Below are 27,660 nucleotides of genomic sequence, written 5' to 3'. Positions count from 1 at the left end.
CCCCATGGGTGTGCTCCATCAGTTCTCTCTCTTTCCTGCCTCATCAGTTTTTCCCTATGATGCAGATGTGCTATATAACTGCTTAAAAAAAGGCCAGACTCTCTTCCCATATCCCCTTCTACCTACAATCCCATTTTTTTTTTGATGATGATGATGATGATGATGATAGCTAACACTTATGTAATGCCTAATGTGTACCAGGCACTATTCTCAAAAATCAGCTTACTTGGGATTATTATTATCCCTGTTTTTCAGATGAGAAATCTGAGGCACAGGAAAAATAAGTAACGTGCCCAAGGTTACAGAATTGATAAATGGCAGAGCTGGTATTTGAACCCAGGCACTGTCCTCCTTGACTGCAAAAGTCGTCAAAAGAGTTGCGTGTCCACTGTCTCCAAGTCTCTTGAACCTAACTTGGGTCTTTGCTTCTTCCCCACTTCTTCACTAAAACTGCTCTCAGAGTCACCGAAGGTCTACCGCTGGTCAAATCAAACTGTCCTTAAAGCACTTTCTTCACGTGGCTTTCAAGACCCATACTCTTCCTGGCTTTCTTCCTGATGCACCTTTTTGGTCTTCTTGGTTGGTTCTTCTTCAGTTCTTGAGATCTAGACACTGGATTGCACCAGGCTCGGTCCTTGGACCCTTCTCTGTCTGCCTTGCGCTGTGTGTCTCACCAGCCTCATGGGCTCAGCACTGTCCCTGTGTTGATGTCTCCCACATTCCTATGTCCTCAAGCTATACAGGCATGCAACCAACTGCCTAGGGATGTCTTATAGTGTCTGACACTTGACATGTCCAAATCCCTGTTCTTCTCACACTCCACACCTGCAATCCAACCCCCCTGCATCTTCCCCATCTCTCCTTAATGGCCACTCCATTCTTCCAGTTGCTTTGGGCAAAGAGTCTTTAATCCATTTCTTCTCTCACACCATTTTCAATTTCTTGGTAAATCTTGTTGACTCTACCTTTATGGTGTTCTCAGTATCTGACCACTTTCACCACATCTGCTTCTACTTCTACCCTGAACCAAGCCACCAGTGTCTTATCTGAAAGATTTATTAGCATCTTCACTGGATTTCTTGCCTCAGCCCTGCCCTCTCTGCACCACCCCCCCACTGTCTTGTGTACATGGTGCTCCAGTGGCCCCCATCTCACCCTCAGACCTGGTCCCACTCTGACCTCACCTCTAAACGCTTCTCTGCCCTCTCCAGCCGGGCTGGCTGCCGTGCTGGCTGCCGTACTGCTTCCCAGATGAGCCAGGGGTGCCCCACCTTAGAGTCTTTGCACATGCTGGGCCCCTGCCCAGAAAATCTCCCAGGTATCTGCATGGGTCACTTCCTCACTTCTTTCTAGTCTCTGGTCCACTGTCACTTTCTCATGAAGCCTTTCCAGATTGATGAACCTAAATTTGCAGCTTCTGCTCCCCACACCCCTATTTATTTTCTCCACAACACATAGCTTCATCTGATACATATTTTATTCATTTGTTTTCTGTCTTCCCAGGGCAAACCACCCAAGAGCAGTACTTTACCAGTCTTATTCATAGCTGTATTCCTGACATGTCCCCTGACATGTAGTGTATGCTCAAAATATATTTGGAATGGGTAAATACTGCTGAGATGGATATTTTTATCCCTGTTATATAGAGTAATTGAAGCTCTGAGAAGTTACTTGCCCAGGGTCACTGACCCTTGAAGTACCAGGGCATGGACCAAAACCCCAACAAGAGGTTAACTGCTCTATAATGCTCCTTTTTCTTCTTAAATAAAAACAATAATATGTAGCATGCAGAGTTATTGTGAGGATGAAACGAATAATGCACAGGAAATCACTTTGTGAACCCCACTGTGCCAAAGAAATGGTACTTATTTAATTTAGAGAGACCCCTGGTTTTTCCTGTCTGTGTTATTCAACAACCCACACAAAGGTTCTTTGTGCTCTTGGTTTTTATTTGGGAGTAACTGATGCTGTCTTTGCCAATTTTGTATTTTCTTCTTTCTCCTGCCCTTGGTGTGAGAAGTATGTGTGTGTATGTCTGTCTGCTTTTGTCTGTCTTGAGCTCTAATTTCCTCTCTCTCTCAATCCCACCCCACCCCCACTGGCCATCAGCTCTAGAATGTCTTGTACCTCATGGGGATGGTGAACTGTACATGTGTGTGTTTGTCATTGTTTGTTCATGTGTATGTGCCTGCTGTATCAGCAGGTGCTTAATGGGTGTCAGGAGTGCCATCTTGCACAGTTCTCCTGGCAGCCTGCCTACCCCCTGTCCCCAATCTTTGTAGCAGACTGGAATGAAGTGATCACAGGCCCATTATGGCTAAATACCAGGGACATAAAATGAAGCAAGCACACTTGATGAACCACAGAGCTGCTGCTCTCAAGTGCGGATTTATGTTGTCCTGAACCAGGGCAGCTTCCCCGAGCTCATATCATAAAACACAGAGCAGTTCAAACCCCTCTGAAGTTTTGTGTTTTGAAATTGACACAGCTACAAGAAAAGATGGCAGAGATCCTCTCCCCACCCTTTTTGTTTGTTGTTTATTTGTTTGCATTTTTGATTTTGAAGTAAAGAAAAATGCAGCCATTTTCCTAAGGAGAGCCTTAAACTGCCTTTTCTAGAGACAAGAGTGTTATAGTGCTTTGGAAAAGGAGGACAACATTAGGAACAGTCCAGTGTCTTTGGCCTCCATCCCTGGGAGTAATCTTCCAGAGGAAGCCTCCACCTGCCTGATTACTGTACTCACGCTGATTGTGTGGTGGGGGTGTGAGTGACGTGGTCTGTAGCAGCTTAATGTGCTCTGCAAGCCAGGTCAAGCTGTTCTCTGTGGGCACAGTTCCAGCAGCCTGTGACATCTTGGCTCCATCAATGCTGCCAGCCCTGGACTGGGTAGGGGTGGGAGAATGAGTTGCATTTCTGCTGGGGGTCTTCACATCAGCCTGGCCCATGGTGGTGTATCTTTAAACCTGGAGGATGGCCCAGCTTGGGGCAGACACACAGCAATACCAAGCCCTGGAGGGGCAGAGGGGGTGTGAGTTGTGCATACTCCCTCTCACACACTCTTCAGAGCTGAAGGGTAGGAACCAGGCATGGACCCATCCACATGCCTTGTAGGGGATTGCACAGCCACCTGAAAGGGTGGAGTTAGAAGGCGGTGGAAGCAGCTGTGTGGAATGGTAGGAACAGTTTTTGAGCCGGGCAACTGTGCTGCTGATTACGGCTTTCTCCAAACCTCAGTTCCCTTGTCTGCAGGATGGGGATAAAGGTTGTCAAGAGGTTATATGTTTTTGGGGGGCTTCAGTGCAGTAGCTTGACATGTAGTAAGCCTTCAGGAAGTGGTAGCTAGGGTTCTTAATTGTGGGGTAGTTGGGAGACAGCGTGGGGTCATTCTAGGAGGATGGATGGGCTTTGGAATAAGGTCTAAGTTTATGTCCTCATCTAGTTGTTTATTCATTAAATATTTAATGAATGCTTGTTGTGGGTTTTACACTGGCTTTGAGCTGTACTGGTCCCCTAAATGTCTCTGATTGTGGGGGCAAGACACCATACTTTTCTGAATCTCAGTTTCTTCATGTAAAATGGGATAATACCAATCTTGCAGGACTCTGGTGAGAATGAAATGAGTATTATAAAGGGTAGCAGACTTATTATTGTAGAATTTTCTACTATAGCTCTGTAGTTACTTAAGATAAAATGTTTGTCTTAAATATTCCAGCTTTGATATTCAGTCCAGTAGATGTTTGTTGAGAACCTGTTATGTGAGAGGCATTTTGCCAGCCCTGGAGAATGTTACTACTAGCAGGATGCATTCCCAAGGAGCTCCCGGTCCTGTGGGGGCATCAGAGGCCCAGCCAGTTAGGCTGTGGATACCAGTCAGTGCTGCTTTAGAGGCATAAACTGAGAGTTGAGACATCGTCAAGTAGAGTGCAGTTGCTTCTGCTTGGGAAGAGTGGTGAAGGCCATGTACAGGAGTTGACTGTGGATAAGAGAGACTGTGACAGGCAGATGAGGGGCACAAGGAGAGAGGGTGTCCCAGCAGAGGTACTGCATTGGCCAAGGAACTGAGTGGGAGCTTGCAGGGAAGGTTTAGATGTGTTGGTAGCGATGGGTCATATAAGGTGTGATGAGGCTGGAGAGAACAAATAGGTTTGGGTGGTGAAGGCTTGGGAGTCCTTGCCACTGTGGATGGAGGCTGTGGTGTGGAAGGCTTACAAGAGGGCCGAGGGGGCTGCTCCTCATTGCCAGGGTCTAGCACAGCTCTGTCCAGCAGAAGTGTAATATGGTCCATTCATGTAATTTAAAATTGTCCAGAAGCTACATTAAAAAAGTGGAAAGAAATAGGTGAAATTAATTTTGATAATATATTCAATTCAGCCCAGTATATCCAAAGTATTATCATTTCAGCATGTAGTCAGTATAAAAACTTACTGCAGGTACATACATATTCTTTTTTGTTGTTGTTTAGCCCTAAATTTTACAAATCTGATGAGTATTTTATACGTATAGGACATCTCATTTTGGGTCAGCAACATCTCACATGCTCAGTAGCCCCATGTGACTACTGCATTGGGCAGCACAGGTCTAGCCCGTGAGGGAGGATGGAAATTGGGAGTGATGTACATAATCCTGAACCTTCCCTCAGTAGCCCCACCCTCCCTTTTCCTGTTACTCCTTTGGACAACCTTCCCAACAGCTGATAGGTTTGTGGTACTAAGCAGTCAGCAGAGAAAAGTGGAAAAACTGGAAATTCCCTCATTCATGGGTTATACAGTACAAAAAAAATAAAGCAGAATTCCCTGGCATTTCCTGGCCTCATGTGAGTCTTCACTGTACAAATCTTCCTGGATAGCAAGTTACTACCTGCCATTTATTGAGCACCTAGGATGGCCTGTTAAGGTGCTAGATATTTCAGATAATACATTATTTCTATTTTTTTCAGTTATCTCTATCCCATTTTACAGAGAAGGAAAATCAGGAATGAGAGATTTAAGTGTCTTGCCCAAGGTTGCATAACTAGATGTGACAGAGCTGAGGTACAAACCTTTTCTGGTTTCGAACCTGTGTTATTACCTCTGCTCCTGGCTGCTTCCCTAGAAGGATCCAACACTGTAAGTACACATGATCTCCATTTGGGAAAAAAAAATACAAATAAAGAACCTAGTAAGCGTGTGTGTGTGTGTGTGTGTGTGTGTGTGTGTGTAATCACATATAAGCATAGATAGGAAAAAGACTGGAAAACTATAATCAGAAAAAAATCACAAACTTAAAAAAACTCTGTCTGAAAAGATGCATTTCCTCACCTCCCTTCCACTGTACCCTCTCTGCCTCCTGCATACTCACATGCTGGAGGACCAGTTGGAATGTTCCAGTGCTGACCAGTTGCCATGGGCTCATATTGGTGGGGGATGGGGGCATAGCTGGTGGTGTTTCATTAGAACCAGGTAGAATGTGAACGTTTGTGAAGTCTTCCATTTCCTTGGATAGGGTAGCTAGAGGCAGTGGGGATGACTGGATGCCAGTCACGATCATAAAGCTGGAACTTGGCTGGAAGGTTTCAGCTTCCAGCTGTCTGAACTGCTTGCTGGTGAGGAACCAGACTGATCAATGTGAGTGCCCTCTTGATTTTCTCTCTGAGGGGACTGGTGAGAACTGCATGACTCCAAAGTGGGTAGAGGGCAGGGAGGTATGGGGGATGGATACAGGAGGGTGGTAACTAGCCAGGCTGTGGGGTCAGACAGATGTGGGTTTGACCTTCAGCTCAGACACTCCCTAATTTTGTGACAGTTGGCAGGGATTGGATTCTTCATTTTTAAAGCTGGAGTAATAATTTTACTTAGGTCTCTTTTCATTATAAGATGTGGAGACTCAATGGAGCTGGCTCAAGTTAAAGGTGGTATTGTAATAGAGAAGCACATCAAAGTAGCTTAAGGACAGGAGTCATTATAGAGCTGGGCCTTACAGGGACTGGACTGGAACAAGAAGAGCGGAGTGCGCTCTCTACTTCTCAGGAGTATTCCCTTCTGCTCCCACCTACTCTCTCCCTACTGTCTTCCTCTACTCTCCTCTGCACATGGCATTGAATGACCTCCCCAGTCTCCACATCCACATGATTATTCAACTTCAGTGTCCATTTGTGTTTCTCAGTTTAGTCTTGAAATGGAGGCTCATTGGCCCAGCCTGTCTTTTTGAGGCAAACACAAATTTTAAGGTTCTGGTAGAGTCTGGATGAGCCAGTCCTGGCTCAGGAGGCCACCTGGTCCAGTCAGCTGAGGTGATGTGAAGTGGAGTGTGGATATGAGGGTGAGTCTGGTGCCAAGTCCATCAGCCACAAAGGCTGGTTCTCTACTAAGTTCTCTTTCCCACCTTCCCAGGTGATTATCTCATGCTTTTCTCTTTCATCAAACCTGCCTCTCAACTTCCCAGACTTGAAGCTGAAGCCCCCTCCTATTTTATTGAAAAAAAAATAGAAGCCTTTTGTACACCCCCAGAGAAGAGACCTCCTTTCATACCTGTCTTCTCTGCCTTCTGTTCCCTTGAATTTGAAGTTGTGCCTTTGCAAATCTCTGCTGCCCTCTCCAGGCTCATCTCCTGTCGCCCTCCTGGTTCCTGTTGGCCTCCTTCCACTCCTTTCCTAAGCCAGCTCTCTCCTGATTCACTTCACTTTTCCCCCCATCTGTGCTCTTTCCCCACCTTTTGTCCTGGCTGGCTCCTTTCCATACTAGGGTTCCACCTCAGTTGTCATCGCAGAGAGGCTTTTCATAATCGCCCCTTCCCCCACCCTAGGCTGACCCTGGCCTTATGGGGGAGCAAGAGGCTGTGGCTTTAGTTCCACCCCACAATGGAGTAAAAGCAGGGGCTGCCCACTGTAGTGCCTAAGGAAGAACCGAGAATTCACAACTGTGTGTCTATCCTTTAAATCCTGCACCATCCCAAGCAACTTGAGGCTTTTTTTTTTTCAAGCCCCCAGGAACTTCCAAATGCATTTTAAAATGTCAGGAGATGGTCATCAAGGAGGTTGGTGCCTTTGAATGTCAACTGCATATATGTGGGAGGATGCAGACAGCAGCTGAAGAGCAGGACAAAAGTCTAGGTCCAGTGCAGTTAGCCAGAGGTGGCCAGGGCACCTATTACCCCCGGAAGCCTGTGGTGCCACCTGCCTGAGCCAATCCTCTGAGGTGCCTGAGGCCATGAAGGGCTGGATGAGAGACAGCAGCAGCAGCCTCTGATTTATTTTTTTTACAGGGCCTGACAGACCATTAGCTACAGTGAGGAAATGACTCAAATCACAGTGCTGCTAATGGCTTGTCTCGCTTTTGAAACAGTTTTGTGAGACCATGTCAGGGAAAGAATGCTTTGTGATTCATATCTTTCATAACAAGGGATGCCATCTGTTGCGCCATTAGAGCCACTGGAGACTGTTCATAGGCTGGGTGACTGTGGGCAAGTCATTTTTCTGCTTTGTTCCTTGATTTCCTGATTTCTAAAATGGGTATAATAAAACCTATCTGCCTAGCTCACAGGACTGTTGGGATAAGTTCTAACAGTGCCGGCTAACGTGAACTGACTGCTTTCTACATACCGAGCCAAGCCCTTTGTTACACAGATTCTTGAAGCCTCAGCACAGTCCTGTGAGGTTGGGCACAGGACCCACCCAGGATTTTACCTGCCTGGTGTGGAGAGCAAGTAAGTGGTGGGGATGGGAGAGGAAGCTGGCTCTCAGCCTGCCTGTACGGCTTCCCTGTGGGCAGGCAGAGCACCACAGGTATATGCATTTTCTTTTGGAATCATCACAGTCATTCTTTAAGACAGAAGTTGTTCAGATGATGATATTGAGGCCTAGCAAAGTTGTGACTTGCCCAAAGTCATTCAACCAGTGAGTGGTATATCCTGGATTTGAACCTGGATCTGTTGGAAAGTTTTTTTGAAAGATATAAAAAAGGAGAATTGGTCAAGCCAGAGGTTCCTACACCTGTCAGGTTTTAAGAAAGCAATAATGGAATATTTTTAAAAAGCCTAATGGAAATTGTATATTTGCCCCAAATGGGAATACCGTGAACATTAATATTTGCTTCTGACTGGACTATGTCATCCTAGCATAATACTGTAAGTCATCTCACATGGATAAGAAACCCTGCCTGATTGTTGATGATACAAAAATGTTTCTGGGTTCCATATGGGACAAGAAGACTGGTAAGAGATTAGGATCCCTTATAAATATAAAGGAAGGTATTACTACCTAAGGCCTTTCCTGACTTGGAATCCACATTCTGGCACTTAACATGGTTACTTAGGTATAAAGGTCATCTTCCTCATCAGGGTGAAGACAGGGCCCTCACTAGCCTGGGAGAAAACTGGGCACACAATATCTTACATAAAAGTCCCTTTGTTAGAGGAATCTATTGGTATACAGTGCTCTTCTGCTTCCTAGAGCCTCTAATGCCATGTCAGTCCCCTGGGATATGATAATAGCCATTGGTCTTTTTATCCCCCTGACCAATACCCAATCTCTACTCTTATATTTAAAAATGCTCTACCTCCTGTAGAAGTTAGGAGGGTAGGTTGTGGGCCTAGGCTTGACTATCAAATGTACAAGGAGCTAAATGATGTAGAAAAGCCGGGGCAGTGGAAAATTCATTCTGGAGACAGTGACAGCAGCAACATCTGGCATCCAGGGACCGCCCCGGTGCCAGCATCCAGTGCCGGTGGGTGGCGATGCAGGCGGGGCAGCCCCGGCGGACGGTTGGGCTCCAGTCATGGCTGCACAGCTGCCCCTGTCCTGCCCTTTTCTGAGCCCGGTCCTCTGGTTTTTCTGGCAATGCCCTTTCAGGGAATTTAATTTAAATCAGCCAAAGTCTATTTCTGGTGCTTAAAACCAAGAATTGGATTTTATTGAGATGTTGTTCTGTAGTTATCCATGAGTTTTTATTCATTCCCCAGGCCCCTGGCAGTACTACTTCTCCTCAGTACCTCCATGTGCCACAGAATTTTCTGTTCGGGCGAGTGTGTGGCGGGGAACCAGCTCCAAGGCCCTGGAGAGCAGGCTCAGCCAGTCCCTTCATTGCTCTAACACAGGTCTCTGTAATGCATCAACTCATTAGGCACTCCTAGACTGTGAGCTCTGTGAGGACAGAACTGAGCCTTCCTCCTCTGTCCCCAGCAACTAGACTAGCGCTTGGCACACAGTAGGTGCTAAGTGAAGGTGTGGATGAATGGGCGAAGGACCTAACAAACAGATGAGAGGGGTTGGTGCTTCCGGACTTTCTTCAGCCCTAGTGGGGCTAACCCCTTCAGTGATCAGTAACCTGGGCTTGGGCTGGATGGGAATCACATGCCTGGATCTGCAGGTAGCCTGTGGCTGAACACTGGAGACTGGCTCGGCAAGGTGTAGCGCCTTGAAGGGGAGAAGTGCCCCTCCCTGTCCTCTGAGTGGAAGCAGTATAGTTAGAGCTTATTAATCCTTTTGTATCATGACACAGGTAGAAAATGATAATGTTTATAAGAGTACCCAGGGTTCTGCCCCTGGAGCTGAGAGACCCCCATCTTAGCACACTGGTGAGCGAGACACAGGACCTCGGTGCACGCTGGCCAGGAAGCACTGATGGAGGCTGGAACTCTGGGGTACATCTACTCATCCCCACCGCCTACCACTTAGAGGGGCTGATTCCAAGAAGGGAACTCAGAGCCTAGTACAACCCTGACTGTTCTTAACCCCTTGCCAGATAAGTTGCAGATATTTTTTCCTACTTTTGCATTTGCCTTTAACTTTATGGTTTCTTTTGTCTTTCACACCTTTCATCCTTGATCCTATTTGTTCACCCTTTAGGATATTCTGAACCTTGGCAAGAGGAGTGTGGCCCTTTTCTTCCAAACGTTCCCTGGACACACCCTCCTGGCATCCTCTGGGAAAGATGCGGCAACTCAAAGGGAAGCCCAAGAAGGAGACATCCAAGGACAAGAAGGAGCGGAAGCAGGCCATGCAGGAGGCCCGCCAACAGATAACCACGGTGGTGCTGCCCACACTGGCTGTGGTGGTGCTGCTGATTGTGGTGTTCGTGTACGTGGCCACACGCCCCACCACCACCGAGTGAGCCCCCGGCTGCCTTGGATTGTGTGGAGAGAGCAGGCACAGGAGGGAGAGGCAAAAGGGAAAATGGCTTTCATATTCGGAAATTCTCATGATGCTGATCTCTAAGCAGGAGCACCCTGTCTTTTCTGATCTTTGACTTGATTAAAACTTCTCCACTTTTCTTGGGAGGGAATAGGGAACATTTTATCAGTGAACGTGCCATACATCTTATGGTCCACTTCATGTGCCTTTCAGACTTTAAAGCAATGTGTGTGTTTCGTTTTCTCTCCTAAAATCAATAAGTAGCTCCACTTGGTGAGAGGAGGAATTGCGGGGTCATGAATCAGTTGGAATCTGTGCTCACCCATCCCCATTATTTTGAACATGATTCTTTTCTATTTGTGTTCACAATTTCCAAAGGGACTATATTTCTTCTCTGTGCTTAATGTGATTTGAAATACATGTCAACTCAAAAGTGAAATATTTATTTTTGGAATAAAGGAGATAATAGCCTTACACTGAATGTTTATCTTTTTTGGCTAGGAGGTGGCCTTGCTCTCCTTCAGTTTTTGGAGATGCTATTGGGCTCCCTTTCTGGCTTGACCCTTTCCGTCCATTTCTCTCTTCCTTGAGGCTTTCTCTACCTCCCTCCTTCACTCCTTGCTGTTAATTACTTCCAGTAAAATTACACTTTTTGTCTGGATCATCTTAAGACTGAGCGACTCTGGAGAGGGGGGAAAAGGGTGCTTTAAATGGTTTGTTTTAGCAAAATAAGAGTTCCAATTGAAAGACCACCAAAAGTGCTTTTTACACCAGCCATTCCTATTTAAATACTGTATTTGCAAATAGCCACAAAAAAGTGGTCCTAGAGGTAGAGGTTAGGTCTGGTTGTGTTCTTAGCAGAAAGGGTAAAAATTGTTGGCAGTCCAACTGAGTTTTAAATGTGAATTGACCCTTCTGGAAGAGTTCCATCATTTTATTCTAAAGGCATCATTACTACACGGTGCCTGATGGAGCAGCCATTGGGCTTCTGTTGGCCTTTGCAGATTTCCCCCTTTTTGGAAGTCAGATTCTTGTTAACTGTTCTGAATGTGTCTGTTCTCCTGTCATTGCTGATTACTGAGAGATTTGTGGGACAGAAGTGCTTTTCTAATCTCTGGCTGCATGATTCACTCATTGATGGCACAGGCTGTTACTGGGGATTTGGGGCCTCTTGTAGGGACTCTCAGGAAGATGAAGCAGCTGTTGAAAGGAAGGACTCCAGCTGATGCTCAGAGATCCTGCAAATCAGCAGGGTCTACTCTGTGAGATCTTGTCTCGGAGGGAGACACACAGCACCTTGCTATGCCTGCTCAAGGGCCAGTGGCCTGAAGGGAGATTTACTAAAATATTTATCAAATGCAGAGGCTGCTAGAATAAAGTTCCTCTGGGGTTTCTATTTTCCTCCCCCTTACTTAGTTCTGTTATAAACTAAAGAGTGTTCATAATAGTTGCTCTGAGAAACATTGAAGACACTGGCCTAAGTACCTGTTCATTCAGGAGTGGGGAAGGCAGAGGGAGGCTTTTGCTGCCATCCTATCCCTTCATAGTGGCCACCAGGCTACTGATGAGCCCCCTTTCCCCCCCAAGGTGGATGCCGAGAGGACAGTTGAAGGACAGGCTGTCCACTCTAGTAGATAAACAGCCCAGGTTGTATGCTTTATATTTGCCTGATACGCATTTAGTCCCAGCCTGCTATGCAGAAGTGTGAATTACTGGAACCTCCCTGCGTTCATTTCCTAATACAAAAATGGAAGTTATGTTGCCTCATAGGATTGTTAGGAGGGTTAAATTGAAATAGTATATTTATAAAGCCACATCCAGTGCCCAGAACATAGGAGTTACTTTATAAATAATAGTAGCTAAGCATTTTACATGTATTAACTCATTTATTTCTCATACAGCCCTATAGATGACCACTCTTAGAACTCAAGTGTTACAGATAAGAAAACTGAGACAGGTCAAGAAGCGTTTCTGGGGTCATTCAAGTTGTAAGTGGAGGAGCCCAGTGTAGTGGTTTGGAATAGTATGTACCCCAGAAAAATATGTTCTTAAAATTAATCCATTCCTGTGGGTGTGACCCCGTTCTCAGTAGGTGTTAAGGTATGACCCACCTCATTCAGGATGGGTCTTAATCCTATTACTGCAATCCCTTATAAGAGAAAGGAATTCAGACACAGAGGGAAACCCTTGGAAGCAAGAAGCTGAAATCAATGAAACCCAGAAAAGAAGGGAGACACCAGCAGATGCCATGTGCCTTGTCATGTGGTAGAGGAGCCAAGGATTGCCAGCAGCCAGTCTTTGGGAAGAAAGCATTGCCTTGCTGCCTTGATATGGACATTTTCTCAGCCCCCAAACCGTGAGCAAATAAATTCCCATTGGTTAACCTGACCCATTTCCTGATACTTGCTTTGAGCAGCCTTGGAAACTAAAACACCCAGCTTTATTTATTTTTAATGTTACAGAAAATTTCAAATGTGCACAAAAATAGAATAATATAATATACTTCATGTAACCATTGACCAGCTTTATGGCCACTCCTACTCATCCATCCATACTTCCATCCACATCCAAATACTCTCAATTGCATAAGTGCATTGGATTATTTTGAAAGAGAACGTGAGATTTAAACTCAAGCAGTTTGGCTCCAGACTCCGTGTTCTTCAACATTGTAATCTGTTGTCTTTCAGTAAATAATAATTGGCTTTTATTCTTCTGGTCTAAAGAAAGCTTTACTGCCCAGGCATGTTTGAACAGTCCTTAAATAGCAAGTTACGATGAACAGCCATAGACTCCATCTCTAGAGAAATGGGCTGTGAACTCAGCCTCACCTACTGAGTCTCTAACACATTGCCCAGTCTCTGAGCTGTTGCTCAGGTGAAGAGGACCCTCACCCCAGCAGTGATCAAAGAGAAATACCTATTCCATGGGCTCCTTAAAACATTTTGATGTTCTTAGGAGATTTGGGGAATGGTGGTGTGAGAAGAGCATGGGCTTTGGGAAACAAAGACTTAAGTGAATCCTGACTTGGTCACTTACTAGCCAAATGACCTTAGTCAAGTTGTATAACCTCTGAGTTGCCGTTACACCATGTCTATCAAGTAAGGTTAATTTTACTATCTTTAGGGTATTGGAGGACAAATGAAATTTGAAAAGGGCATAACACTATGTCCAGTATATTGTAAATGCTCAGTAAATGGCCCTTCCCTTCATTCTTGTTAATGTGTTCAAATTCTCACAGAACATAAATTAAGGCCTGCACCCCAAGGCTTTCCTTGCCAAACAGGCACACCACCACACACTGTATAATAGATCCTTTAGGTGCTTATGGCTCTTTCTTTCACCTGCTGCTTTCCTCTTTGTTGTCCTGGATATTCAGGAGAAGGCAATTATTCAACAAGCTTGGTGAAAGCAGGCTGAAAGTGGGTTATTAAAAGTTAACCCAACTTTTGATGTGAGCCACTTCCTGGCAGGGACAAGAGGCCAATTAACCGTGGACTTGCTGAGTGAAATTATAACAATTCTCAGTGAATTGTGCTCTATGTGGGTGCACTGGGTAATGATTTGAGACACCAGCTTACAAATTATTCCCAGTTATTCAATGATTTCAAGGCAAAATGGAATGATTTATTAGAGGTTTCAATAGAAAGTCAAGCTGGGATTCTGCAGTAGGATCTGGGACTCTTGGTTTTCAGAGTCCTTATTGCCTAGCCTAGCATTTCTTGAAGAATAGTCAGTTTTGAATGAGGTATCAGGGTAGAAACAGGGATGAAACCATTGTCATTGGTTTAAAAGGTGTCATAATTTTTAGAAATTGTGTCACCGAGATGTGTTTGTATACCCCTCCATTCTCTGGCCAGCCAAAATAATGGTGATGGGTTACTTCAGTTGTTGGGGGCGTAAGACAGTGAAAAATTGAGACCCAATTCCGCTACTCAGTAGAGTGATCTGGCCAGGCCCCCTCCTATAAAGTGGGCATGATCTGGACCACAGATTCTTATAAAAGCTTTTCAACCTTAGAGGTCCTGTGATTATAAAGTTAACAAAACTCCCATGTGGACGAACAGATTTGTTTATAGCTCAAAGAACCAGCAGGCTCTTGGGGGCAGGAAGTCTGAGATTACAACCCAACCTAGGAGTGTATCTCCTCTCCTAATCTCGCAGTACTCTACTAATGCAGTGGTTGCTGCTGCTTGGTTGTGTAGTCTAAACCTGTAAAGGCAAAGTTCAGTTTCGGTGGTTCCAAGGCCACCAGCCGTAATTCCTTCTCTATCACTTCAGAGGTGGAGCAGCATAAATCCATCCTTCATGGATCGATCCTTCATGAAGTAGTGGAAAGGAAACCTGCAGCTGGACTCTGGCTTACCATCTGTGTGGCCTTGGTCAGTCACTTAACCTCCATGGCACCCAGTTTCCTCATCTGTGAACTGGACATCGTAACATCTACCTCAGAGCTGTTAGGAAGATTAAAGAAATGATTGCTTTTCCCTCTTCCCCAAAAGGACCTCATGTCATTTACTTGCTAGGGGTAGAAAAATAAGGAAATGTCTTGAAATTGTGGCTTTTAGATTTCCTCTAGGGAGCTGACCATGTGTGTGTGTGTTTATATATCCCTCATAGATCTGCCTTCAAAATATCCTTCATGGTAAGTCTCCAGAAGATGTCTGTCTTATGTTGAATGCAAGTTATTTTTTCAGGAACCATGTCTAATTCTGTGTTTTGTGCTGTATTTGGCACCGGCTGTTGCTTAAGTTTTAAAAATGAGAAACAGAATCTTTGGATCAAGGACGTGTATGAGCAGCTTCCTCTAAATTCTTCAGGATGTTTCTTTACTAGAATGTGGAGAAGGAATTGTGCATCTGAATCTTTGACTCACCTTCGCCTGGTTCAGAGATCAAGGCAGGGCAATTATGTATGTAAGGTTTACCTCACCCACTCTGTCTACCTAATTTTTTTTGTGTGTGTGTGGGTCTTTGTGTAGTTTAGTAGGTTATCTGTCCTCTTCTATTCTGAGTATTTTCTACAAGGCAAATGTCTTTGACTTTAGTGTATTTCGGTTGGGTTTTCTGTATTATCTACGTGCCTGCCAGTTCTTTGGAAAGGAGCCAGTCTTTTCAAAAAGCTTTTAATCCCTTGAGCTATTGGGAAATAACTTAAGGCATTTGAACCAGAAAGAGCATTGGGAAGCTCAGTAATATCATGGTTAAGGATCTCTCTCTTCCCCTTCCCTTATCACTTCCTCATTGTTTCATGAAGATTGTCATCTTAGAACCCTCCTGAGAAGAATATGTTTCCCTGACCTTTGAATATTCATTTTCTCATTGAAACAAGGCATATTCTGATTACCTCAGCCTTTTCATGAAACATGTTAAACCTTTTGGGATCAGACCTAACTCCCAAGGCATCAAATCGTTTGGTTTGGAATAAATTAAGAAAGTCCATTCTGAAAGAACTTTATTTGCAAGCCTTTCCACCCTGAAATACCTCTGCCTCCAACTGCGTTACTGGCTCAGTTAATGGTCTACCCATCCATTCCCTTTACCTGGATCCCCCCAAGACACTGAATTCCCCTTCTCACATAGTTTCTTAGAGATTGGATTTTAAGATATGTAGCAATAGCTATAAATGACATATTTAAAAGAAGATCTACAAAAGATTCAAAATTTTAAAAATGGAAAAATATGGCAGGCAAATATGAACTAAAGTGATGGCAACAGTTTTAACAGCAAAACAATACAAGGTGAAATGCAATAAGGGGCAAAGAATGACATATTAGTAACATAAAGATATGATCATGGATGTGTATGTTGCTACACTATAACCTGAAAATATGTAAAGCAACTGACTTTGGACAGAACTATGGGAAGAAATAGATCAACAATTGTAGTAGGAGATCTTAAGACAGACTTTTCAGAAACGGATAGATCAAGCAGCTAAAAGCAAAGATGTAAAAGATTTGAATAATAAGATTTAATAAGCCTGATCTAATAGATAAAAGTAGATCTTTTCACTCACTGGAGAATATACATTTTTAAGGAGCACACATAAAACATTAACAAAAATCCATACAATAAACCATAAAGAAAACCTTAAATTCCAATATCATACATAATACAATAAAATTAGAAATAAAATGCCAAAGATAGCTTTTTAAAATCTTGTAAATTTGGAAATAAAGTCTCAGTAAATAACTTTGGGTGAAAGAGGAAATCGAAAGGAAAATTACAAAATACTTAGAACTGAATGACAATGAAAGCATTACATGCTTAAATTTATGGAACATAGCTAAAATGGTATTTATCATAAAACAAGAAAATTGAAAATAAATGAAATAGTTCAATTTAAGAAGCTAGAAAGTAACAGATGAAACTCAAATTACAAAGAGATAAAGTAAAAGGTAGAAAATAGTTAACTAGCAATAGAGTAAATTAATGAAACCTTAGTCTTATTTTTTTGAGAGACTAATAAACAGATTTCTTGCAAAACTGAACAAATAAAAGGGGGGTGATGCATATAAACAAATACAAAATAGAGGAATTAAATATTTATTTAAAAACAATACTTCATGTTTTCTTATGTTATTACATTTGAAAAACTAGGTGAGATGGAAACAATTCTGGAAAATATAAATGCCAAAATAGGCACAAAAAGAATTGGAAACTTGGGTAGGTTAATCATCACTGAGTGAAGATCTCTCCCAATTAAGCCTCAGGCTCAATTGGTTTTACAGGTGAATTCAAACAAATTGCCCACAAACGTATAGTCCCTATTTTAAACAGCTTATTCCAGCAAGTAGGAAAACTGCCAAATTCATTGTTTTTTTCTAGTATAACCCTGAATCCAAAACTTTGTTTAATTTAAGTAAAACGTAATAGGCCCATATCACTTAGTTGCAAAAATTCAGATAGCTGAATTTAACACTTAAAAAAAAAAAAATGCAACACAACCAAGGAGGTCTTATTCCAAGAATGCATATATGATATAACATCAACTGAGTAACAACCTTAATTCCATCTACTACCTTAGTTTGTCTTTGCCATGTAATTTGACATATTCACAGGTTCCCATTTATTTTGGGAAGCCATTATTCTGCCTGCCACAGAATCTTTACAGAGACATGCAAACAATCAAAAAAGAACTAAATAGAAATCCTAGAACCAAAAATTAAAATATTAGAAATAGAAAATTTACTGGATGAGCTTTACTAGACATTGGACACTGAAGAAAAAAACAGGAAACTTGAAGACAGATCAACAGAACGTATTCAAACTGAAGCACACAAAGAAAAAAGACTGGGGGAAAAAAAGAAGCCCAGAGCCTTGGTGTCCTTTGGAATTATATCAAGTGGTCTGACTCATCAGAAATTAGAACCCAAGGCAAGGATAGAGAGCTTAGGCAAAAAATATTTGAAGAAATGTTGGCTTAAAATTTTTCAAATTTGATGACAAATATAATCTCACAGATTCAAGAGGTTCAACAGACTCCAAGCAGTATAAACACAAAGCAAACTGCACCTATGCACATCAGAGTTAAACAGCTGAAAACAACAACAGAAAAGATGGGAATGCAACTAAGGCCTCTTAGTACTGAAAGAAAAATCCTCAGGGGGAAAAGCCCAAAGATTTTATATTGTTCATTTAACAAAAATTGATGGTACACTTACTATGTGTCAGTTGTTTTTGGCATTGGGGATACCAATGAGCAAAGGAGGCAGGCCTGCCTGTCCTTATGTAGTGTACATTCCAGCAGGGGAATATATCAATCTAACACTTAAGTGTGGAGGCAAATAGATTAACATTTCTATACATGCAAAAATCAGGAAATGTATTTTTCATGAACATTTTATGAAGAAACTACAAGAGGATAAAGTCCAAACTAGATACATGGAGAAACTACAATAAAAGAATTTGCTGTAGGATTAAGACTGAATTGATGTGAAAATAATGGTTATAGAAATGCTGTAACAAATTTTAAGTGAGAAAAAATGAAAGGAGGTGTAAGTATTCTGATTTCTTACTCTTTGATTGTTAGGAGTCAAAATTAATTACTTAAAGCTAATGTATCAAAGTATAAAGATGAATACTGAAGGAATAAATAGAAATCAGCTAATTTGGTAAAGGGGAGGTGTGAGAAAGTGAAAGCATTACCATCATTTTGTTATTGTTTATGTATGGTGTTAGTATGTAGAGCGATTAAGGAAAAATTAAAAACAAAACAGAAACTTTCAAAGTTACCAGAAAATACACACCAGCAAAAGAAATGCAAGCCATATGGTGAAAGTTATTTTAAAGCGTCTAATGGAAATAGAAAGTGTAATGTAAAATATGATGACAGAAACGGCCAAACATAGCTGTCAGGTCTGTAAATGTAAATGGCCTGGATATACTTATTTAAAGAAAAAGACTCAAGCTGGATTATAAAACAAAATCCAAGTATACACCATATAAAAAGATACACCTTAAAGCGATTTAAAAAGATTGAAAATAAAAGTTTGGGCAAAGGTGAATCAGTGATATATCTAGAAAGTAATTCCATCAAATCAATGCTTAGAGGAAAATTCATAGCTCTAAATATTTGCATCTATAAACATGAAAAAAATGAAATTATCAGGCAATAAAAATAAAAAGGAAGGTGTGGCCACAACCTTACTAGTAGATAAAGATGAACTGGAGCAAAAAGCATTAAGAGATAAGACATTATGATGATTACATAATTCATAATGAAGTTCTAAAAAGTAGGAATGTGCAAAATGATGTTTTAATTATCAAACATTTCTTAACAGAAAGTATAGGAAATATATGGATTGATAGACTAAAACATATTAGCAATTGGAGACTTTATTTCATCATTTTCAGCCCATGACAGAGCACATGAATAAAGACTAAGGGATTAGAAGACCCAAATTACATAATAAAAGGGATCTGACATATATATATATATTTATCAAACTGTTCTTAAAAATAAAAGCTACATGTATTTTTTCAAATTCCAGAAACATGTAGAAAAATGGGCAATATTAGGCCACAAAGAAAACTATCAATATATTCCAACATATGTTGGAATGTTGTCACAACATTCTCTGAAAATAATGAGATAGAAGAAATTTCAAAGAACAGCATCAAAAACTCAGAAAACAAAAACCCTATTATCTGAAAATTTAGAATCTCTCTTAAATAACTTTTGGGATAACATGGGAAAAATGTAAGTAGTGAAATGTTCAGAAAATGATAATACCATTGAACAGTACACTGAGGAAAATTCATAGCCTCAAATGCTTATGTAAAGAAATAATAAAAATGAAATTAACTTAAGAATATACTCAAGAAATTAGAAAGGGAAAATAAAACCCAGGAAAGTAGATGGTAATTTATAGAGTCAAAGTTAATGAATTAGAAAAAAGGAAAAACATATTAACAAATATAAGAGCTGGTTCTTTGATAAAAGAAAAATGATAAAAGAGATAAACAGTTAACCTAGGCTGGAAAAAAAATGGAAAAAGCATCACAAAAAAATAAGAATGAGGAGATAACAATTTTACAAACAAAATTAAAAGAATAAAATTGAAAAATCTGGGTAATAATGAGGGTAAAAGAAATATAAATTATCAAAAGTGATCTCAGTAGACACAAGAAATCAAATAGGCTATTTATCATGGAATAAAGAGAAATTTGTCAGAGGGCTCTACCAGTCACCAGGTTCAATCAGTTTCACAGGTGAATTCTATCAATCTTTTAGTAATAATTTCAGTGTTTTTTTCTCTTAACAGTTCCACAGTGTAGAAAAATAAGGAAACTTCCAAAAATCTTTTATGAAGCCATAAAATGATAGCAAAATCTGACATAGATAACAACAACAAAACTGGGCAAATCTCATGTGTAAATTGATATAAAACCCTAAAGTATAGGCAGACAACATCCAGCAACATGTAAAAATAATAAAACCCCTTGATGAAGTGTGATTTTTTTCTAGAAATTGAAGACTGATGTAGGAAATATATTAATCTAATTTACCATATTAATAGAGCAAAATGGATAAACATGATCTTCATGGACTTTGGAAAGGCATTTGATAAAATTCTCCAATCACAAAATAAAAACTCTGAAAATGAAAACAAATAGGTGCTTTAAAATAATGGAAAATTATAGATGAATAATAGGTGGTAGTTAGATAGCTGCCATATAGATACTACACTAAAAGCCAGCATCAATTTTAAGAAGGAAACACTAGAAGCATTCCCAATTAAATAGGTCAAGTATTTCTTGCTACCATTACTTACCATTTTTCTGGATACGCAAGGCAATTAAAGAGAAAAATGAAGTATAAAGACTGGAAAAGAGGTAGTAAAATTATCATATTATAAACAGATGATTCAGTGTCTTTTGCTTATATGTAAGCAACAACCAGTTAGAAGACATAATGGGATCAAACTCAATCTCTGCAGTGGATCCCTTGGTCTTAGTGGCAGCTGTACCTGGCTGGGGTCACTGGCCAGAAAGCAAGGTAAATGCCTTGTTTCTGGGTGGTGCATAAAGCCAGCATCAAGATTAAGTAGGAAACACTAGAAGCATTCCCACATCCTATATGGAGACAGGGAGACCCAATGGATGTTGTTGAATTCCTAACTTTGATAAATAAATTAGAGTTGAATTCTTTTATTTAAAGGCAACCACTAATTAGAGAAACAAAAGAAATAGAAAACACCAACTTCGATATTTCTAGAGAAACACAAAAGAACAAAGAACCCTTGATTAATGTGACAAAATACACATAGAAAGAAAAACTGGGATGTATAAAATAGACCAGAAGGTGTGGAATAGAATGACAAGGCCAAAATGGGGACTATAATAAATATGAATGTGTTAAATTTTCCCATTAAAGTACCAAAAACAAATGAAAAACAAACCCAAAACTGTTTCCAATAATATGGGATTATTTGTTATTACAAAAATGTTAATATTCATCAAATTGTTAGTAAAATGAAAACATCTATATTTCCATTTGATAATGGATCTAAAATTCACTTGATATTGTTCCATATCCTTTCCTGATTAAAAAACATTCTCTTTTTATTAAATGAGGAACAGAAGGACTTCTTGAGATAATGAGTATCGTTCTGAAATAAACAACAAACATCACACCAAATAAAGCTTTGCTTTTGAAAAGGAGTGTGGAAAGGAGGTGCATCATTACTGTTATTAGCCAAGGATCTGAACAGGAAGCATGGAACAACTCTATGCATTTTAAACAGGAAGGGATTTAATCCAGGCACTTGAGGAATAAAGGAGCAGGCCCTAGGCTAGGGCTTTGGGAATAGCTTCCCAAAGAACAAAAACCTGTGTCCATTAGAGTTGCTGCTCTCTGGGGTCATCACTAGGGTTATGTCAGTCTAGATGTGGAGAAGCTGACACCCACAGCAGCCTCTGCACACCGAGAAGGCTGGGACTGGGCAAATGAAAATGTATTCCAAGGATTAAGAAGTCAGATGAAGAAACTGCTGTTACTGCCAGTGTATTTTGACACTAGGAAAGCTGGAGAGTGGACCCTGGAACCTGCAGTGGGAACACCGTGAGCCTCATAACCAGTGGTGACAGCCAGAATCACAGCAAGATAGCCACCTCCTTTCTTTTGCTTTCCAAATCTTGCATGGTACATGTAAATGGCAGAACCTAGTTCACATCCAGATTTCTAGCTGCAAGGGGGTCTAGAAAATACTAGAAAATAAAGTTTTATCTTTCCTATGTTTTCAAATAGAAAGTGGGTGAGAGGTAATTTAAGCTTCGAGCACATTATTATTTAGTTTTGTTTAGAAAATTCTAGTCAGTACAACAAGAAAAAGTAAGGAGACGTACAAGTATTGGAAAGTAGGAAACAGAATTGTCATAATTATAGAAGATGTGATTGTCTTCCTGAAAAATCAAAGAAAACCAAAAGGAAAGCAAAGACATTGAGAGAGCTCAATAGGGTGGTGAAAAATATCGTATGAAATACATACATAAATAACTTACAGTATGTGATATAATTGGATTTTGTGTATACTGGCTAAATCCAGTTAGAAAATACAATGAAAAAATGATCTAATTTATAATACTACAAAACTTTAAAATACTGAGGGCAATATTGAATGGAAATTGTACAGGTTTTATATGAAGGATTCCAGAAGATTTACTAGGGGCATATAAATGATTTGAATTGAGAAACCATGTTCCTGGATGGGACCATAATATTATAAAGTTGTCAGTCTCTCAAAACTGTATATTTAACACAATTTCAATTAAGATACCAGGGTGATGAGGTGGGGTGGGGTTGTGAGTGTAAAAAATTGATTAAAAATCTCTAATTTGATCTTGAGTAAAAAAATTAGACAAGCTGACAGACAAATGGGAAGAAAGAGAAGGAGGGAGATACTAGGGGTGGGTGTTGGAGTTTGATCTGCCATATATTAAAACACATTATGGGGAGAAACCAAGATGGCGGCTAGGTGAGACAGGGCTAAGGAACACCTCCGTGGAAAACACTAGATAAGGACCAGAGAGTGACCCAGAATACTGGTTACAGCGATGTGCCAGCTGGATGAGGTCTGCTAGTTCCCAGGGGCTGTATACTTGGTGAAACTGAGAGTCTGCATTCTGAAATGAGTGAGTAAGCTGGCTGGAAGTCCCGCAGCCACACAGCGATCTGGGGAAGCCAGGGTTCGGCATCTGGAGACCAACGGGCTCTTTTAATAAAAAAAAAAAAAAAGAAGAAAGGGGAAAAGCCAGGAGCGGCTGCAGGTGCGATCGGCTGCAGGTGCAATCGTGGGAAACACGCAGTAAAACACAGCCAGAGGGGGCTGGGCCGGCCTCTCAGTGTCTGGCCTGGAAGATAGCCCGCTGCAGATATCCCTGGGGCCAGGGGAACAGAGCGGAGAGCCAGAAGCCGAAAGAATCCCTGCAGCTAGCAGCTTGCTCCTGGGAGGACTGGATAAACTCCTGCCTGGGGCCGTGCCCACAGCCCAGAGCCCACCAGTTGTCCTGGAGCTGGGAAGGAGGAACTGTGCGAGGAGGGGGGTGTGGAGATGCCCCGTTTGGCCATTTTTGCATAAGGCTGAAGGTGAGCCAGCTTGGCCCGGCGGCCCAGGGCTTCCCTTGAGGGACGGTGCACACTGATGATGTAGCACAGCATTACCTCAGCAGAGGTCCTGGAGGATCATGGCTGGGCAGGGGGATCTGCTCGGAGATCCCAGAGCCCAGAGACACTACGCCAAGTCTGGTGGTCTGTGGGACATCGAGAGAGAGGGGCTGGGGCTGAAATGAAATGAAGGCTTGGACTCTTGCAGTGGCCTTGAATCTCCGGGAACCGGGGGGATTTGAATATTGAGGCTGTCCTTCCTCCCTGACCACCCGTACAAGCGCCCCGCATTCAGGGCGGAGGGCTCCAGCAACACACCCAGGCTGAGTTCTCCAGCTGGACCCCACAAGAATCATTTCCCCATATAACGCGGGGACAAGGTGGAGAACTGACTTGAGAGGTATAGGTGACTCACAGATGCTATCTGCTGGTTAGTTAGAGAAAGTGTATGTCACCAAACAGTGTTTCTGAAAAATTAGATAGGTTTTTTTTGTTTGTTTGTTTACAAATTAAAAGAACCCTGTCAAGCAGAGCAAATGCCAAGAGGCCAAAAACAACAGAAAATCTCAATGCATATGATCAGACGATATGGAGAATCCAACTCCAAACACACAAATCAAGTTATCAGAAGAAACGAAGTTCCTCGCAGAATTAATCAAAGAAACACAATCGAGGAATGAAAGTATGGCAAAGGATTTAAAGGACATCAAGAAGACTATGGCCCAGGATATAAGCTACATAAAGAAGACCCTAGAAGAGCATAAAGACATTGCAAGGCTAAATAAAAAAATAGAAGATCTTATGGAAATAAAAGAAACTGTTGGCCAAATTAAAAAGACTCTGGATATTCACAATACAAGACTAGAGGAAGCTGAACAACATCTCAGTGTCCTAGAAGTCCACAGAACAGAAAATGAAAGAACACAAGAAAGAATGGAGAAAAAAATCAAAAAAATCAAAATGGATCTCAGGGAAACGATAGATAAAATAAAACGTCCAAACTTAAGACTCATTGGTGTCCCAGAAGGGGAAGAGAAGGGTAAAGGTCTAGAAAGAGTATTCAAAGAAATTGTTGGGGAAAACTTCCCAAACCTTCTACACAATATAAAAACACAAAGCATAAATGCCCAGCGAACTCCAAATAGAATAAATCCAAATAAACCCACTCCAAGACATATTCTGATCAGACTCGCAAATACTGAGAAGGAGCAAGTTCTGAAAGCAGCAAGAGAAAAGCAACTCACCACATACAAAGGAAACAACATAAGACTAAGTTGTGACTACTCAGCGGCCACCATGGAGGCGATAAGGCAGTGGCATGACATATTTAAAATACTGAGAGAGAAAAATTTCCAACCAAGAATACTTTATCCAGCAAAGCTCTCCTTCAAATTTGAGGGAGAGCTTAAATTTTTCACAAACAAATCCTGAGAGACTTTGCAAATAAAAGACCTGCACTACTTCAGATTCTAAAGGGAACCCTACCAACAGAGACACAACAGAACGAAGAAAGATATATAGAGAGTTTTAACAGAAATGTATAGTACCTTACATACCAAAGCACCAGGACACTCATTTTTCTCTAGTGATCACGGATCTTTCTCCAGAAGGGACCATAAGCTGGGACATAAAACAAGCCTCAAGAAATTTAAAAAAAAAAAAAAAAAATTGAATATACTCAAAGCACATTCTCCAACCACAATGGAATACAAATAGAAGTCAATAATTTTTGAACTGTAACTCCACTATTTACTTCCTACATGATATAAATTACACAAACCCTGATGACAAATCAGTGGTTTTGAACTCAATGTAAAATATGTAATTTTAGACAACTATGTAAAGGTAGGGGAATGCAGTATAGGAACTATTTATGTGTCCTATTGAAGTGGATGTGCTATCAAAGAAAAACAAGATTGTTGTGGATATAAGAGGTTAATTTTAACCCCCACAGCAAACACAAAGAAACTATCAGAGAATGTAACTATAGAGATGAATTGTAGAGTTCGGGTTAAGAGAAATGGGGGATGGTGCAATGGGGAGTTAAGAAATGAGGGTGGAGTTGCTGTTTGAGGCGAAGGGAAATTTCTAGTAATGGATGGTGGGAAAGAGCATTACAACATTGTAAAGGTGATTAATCTCACTAATGGAAGGCTAGGGAGGGGGTAGAATGGGAAGATTTAGGCTGTATATATGTTCCCACAACTAAAAAAAAAAAAAAAAAAAAAAAAAAAAGACAGTCTAAATAGATGATTGAATGCCAAGGATGAACTTGGATGGAATTAGAGGATAGAGGACAGGTGGCTCAAAGAGACACAGTTGAGACATAAGGTAAAGGAAATATAGAATGTAAGCTTTAGATCATTGTTGAACCTGTTGTACTTCTTAGCTGTGCTTAATGGGATTGCATAAAAGAATGTTCTTGTTCATGGGAAGTGTATACGTGAATTATAGTGTATGTTCAAGGATGTGTGCAGCTTGCTCTCATATGTTCAGAAGACAGAGCAATAGATGATGGATGATAGATAGGGAGGGAGGGAAAGAAATAGCGATGTGACAGCATGTTAAGGTTGGTGGATTGAGCTATCGGGGGAGGTGGGTCAGGGTATGATGGAATTCTGTGTATGGGGTTAGTATTGTTTTTGCAACTGTTCCTATAACTTTGAATTTATTTCAAAATAAAATTTAAAAAAAAGAGGGAGGAGAAATGAAACAAAATAAACTTTCAGTGGCTGAGAGATTTCAAGAGGAGTAGAGAGGTCATTCTGGGTTACTCTTATGCATTATATAAATATCCCTTTTTAGTATTTAGTGTACTAGAAAAGCTAGAAGGAAATACCTGAAACTGTTGAACTTCAATCCAGTATCCTTGATTCTTGAAGATGATCATATAACTATATCACTTGTATGGTGTGACTGTGTGATTGTGAAAACCTTGTGGCTCACACTCCCTTAATCCAATGTTTGGACAGATGAGTAGAAAAAAGGGGGACAAATACTAAATAAATAATGAGGAGGGAAAAGGACTATGAGATGTTTTGGGTGTTCTCTTTTACTTTTATTTTTATTCTTATTTTTATTTTTTGGAGTATTGAAAATGTTAAAAAAATTGTGATGAATGCACAACTATATGATGATACTGTGATTGAACAACTGATTGTACACTTTGGATGATTGTATATTATACAAATATATCTCAATAGAATTGCATTAAAAAAGAAAATCTCAAAAAAAACACATTATAAGGTCATAATAATTTAGGAATGGGAATAGTCAGAGATCAGTGGAACAGAGTATAATATACATTTAGCACATGATAATGGCATTTCAAACAAGGGGGAAGAGATTATTCATGAAAAGGTTTTGCTGGATAGCCATTTAGAAAAAATAAGGTTTGATTCTTTTTTATACTACATACTAAATTAAATTATGATTGGGCTAAAAATTTTGTGTAAAATAAAAAATGATAAAAATACTTGAGTACCCAAGTGTTTATTTTTATCGTAAGCATGCCACCAAGAGGAGAAACCAATAAGGAAAAGATCTCTAGATTTGATGCCCAAAACAACAAAAATTTTGTTTAAAAGTCTATAAACAAAATTGAAAGAAAGATAAGCTGGAAAAAGTATTTGTAGCATATATGACAAAGTGTTAGTAGCCTTACTAAAACCTCATAAAATTAATGAGGACATGCAAACCCTCTTGTAGAAAAATCAGCAAAGCCACTATCCCTCTTGTCTAAATGCTCTTCCTCTGATTTTCACTTGCTGGCTACTGCTGTTCTTCTCCCAGCTCAAATGCTCGAGAGAGGCTTCCCGTGGCCACTCTCTAAAATCACTCAACCTTTTCATCACTACTCAATGTGTTTATTTCTTTCACAGTTCTCAGCCCAGTCAGTAATTATGTTCTTTATTTGTTTGCTTATTTAATGTTTTCTACATCCTCTAATTCATCAACTCCATGAGAGGAGAAGGGAACTTGTCTGTTTTATTCACCCTATTTCCTTAGGAACTAACAGAGATGATCAATTCATATTTTTGAGTAAGTGAAAGACTAGATAATTCACTAAGAAAAATTACAAATGGTCAATAAGCCATGAAGAAAAAAGTGCAACTTCATAAAAAAAGCATTCCGGGGCGGGGCAAGATGGCAGACTGGTGAGCTGTATGTTTTAGTTACTCCTCCAGGAAAGTAGGTAAAAAGCCAGGAACTGCGTGGACTGGACACCACAGAGCAATCTGACTTTGGGCATACTTCATACAACACTCATGAAAATGTGGAACTGCTGAGATCAGCGAAATCTGTAAGTTTTTGCGGCCAGGGGACCCGCGCCCCTCCCTGCCAGGCTCAGTCCCGTGGGAGGAGGGGCTGTCAGCTCCGGGAAGGAGAAGGGAGAAGTGCAGTGGCTGCTCTTATCGGAAACTCATTCTACTGATTCAAACTCCAAACA

The 27,660-nt window shown here is 40.9% G+C and overlaps 1 protein-coding gene across 12 annotated transcripts in view; it reads left to right on the top strand.

Annotated features, from left to right (window-relative positions):
- SMCO4 (single-pass membrane protein with coiled-coil domains 4) overlaps positions 1-10,580 on the top strand; it is a 66,854-nt gene extending 56,274 nt beyond the window's left edge. For 10 of the 12 annotated variants that reach the window (XM_037841101.1, XM_037841096.1, XM_037841103.1 and 7 more), the window contains one exon: positions 9,822-10,580. In XM_037841101.1, coding sequence (XP_037697029.1) covers positions 9,907-10,086 — 180 coding nt within the window. In that variant the 5' untranslated portion in view covers positions 9,822-9,906 and the 3' untranslated portion in view covers positions 10,087-10,580. Of the gene's footprint in view, positions 1-4,937; positions 5,107-9,821 lie in introns of all 12 variants that reach the window. The other 2 variants (XM_037841104.1, XM_037841108.1) reach the window with 1 other exon arrangement.
- Positions 10,581-27,660: the final 17,080 nt, after the last annotated feature.

Source organism: Choloepus didactylus, chromosome 6 (genome assembly GCF_015220235.1).
Source record: "Choloepus didactylus isolate mChoDid1 chromosome 6, mChoDid1.pri, whole genome shotgun sequence".
Lineage (NCBI taxonomy): Eukaryota > Metazoa > Chordata > Mammalia > Pilosa > Megalonychidae > Choloepus > Choloepus didactylus.
This window is presented reverse-complemented; position numbering and strand designations above follow the sequence as displayed.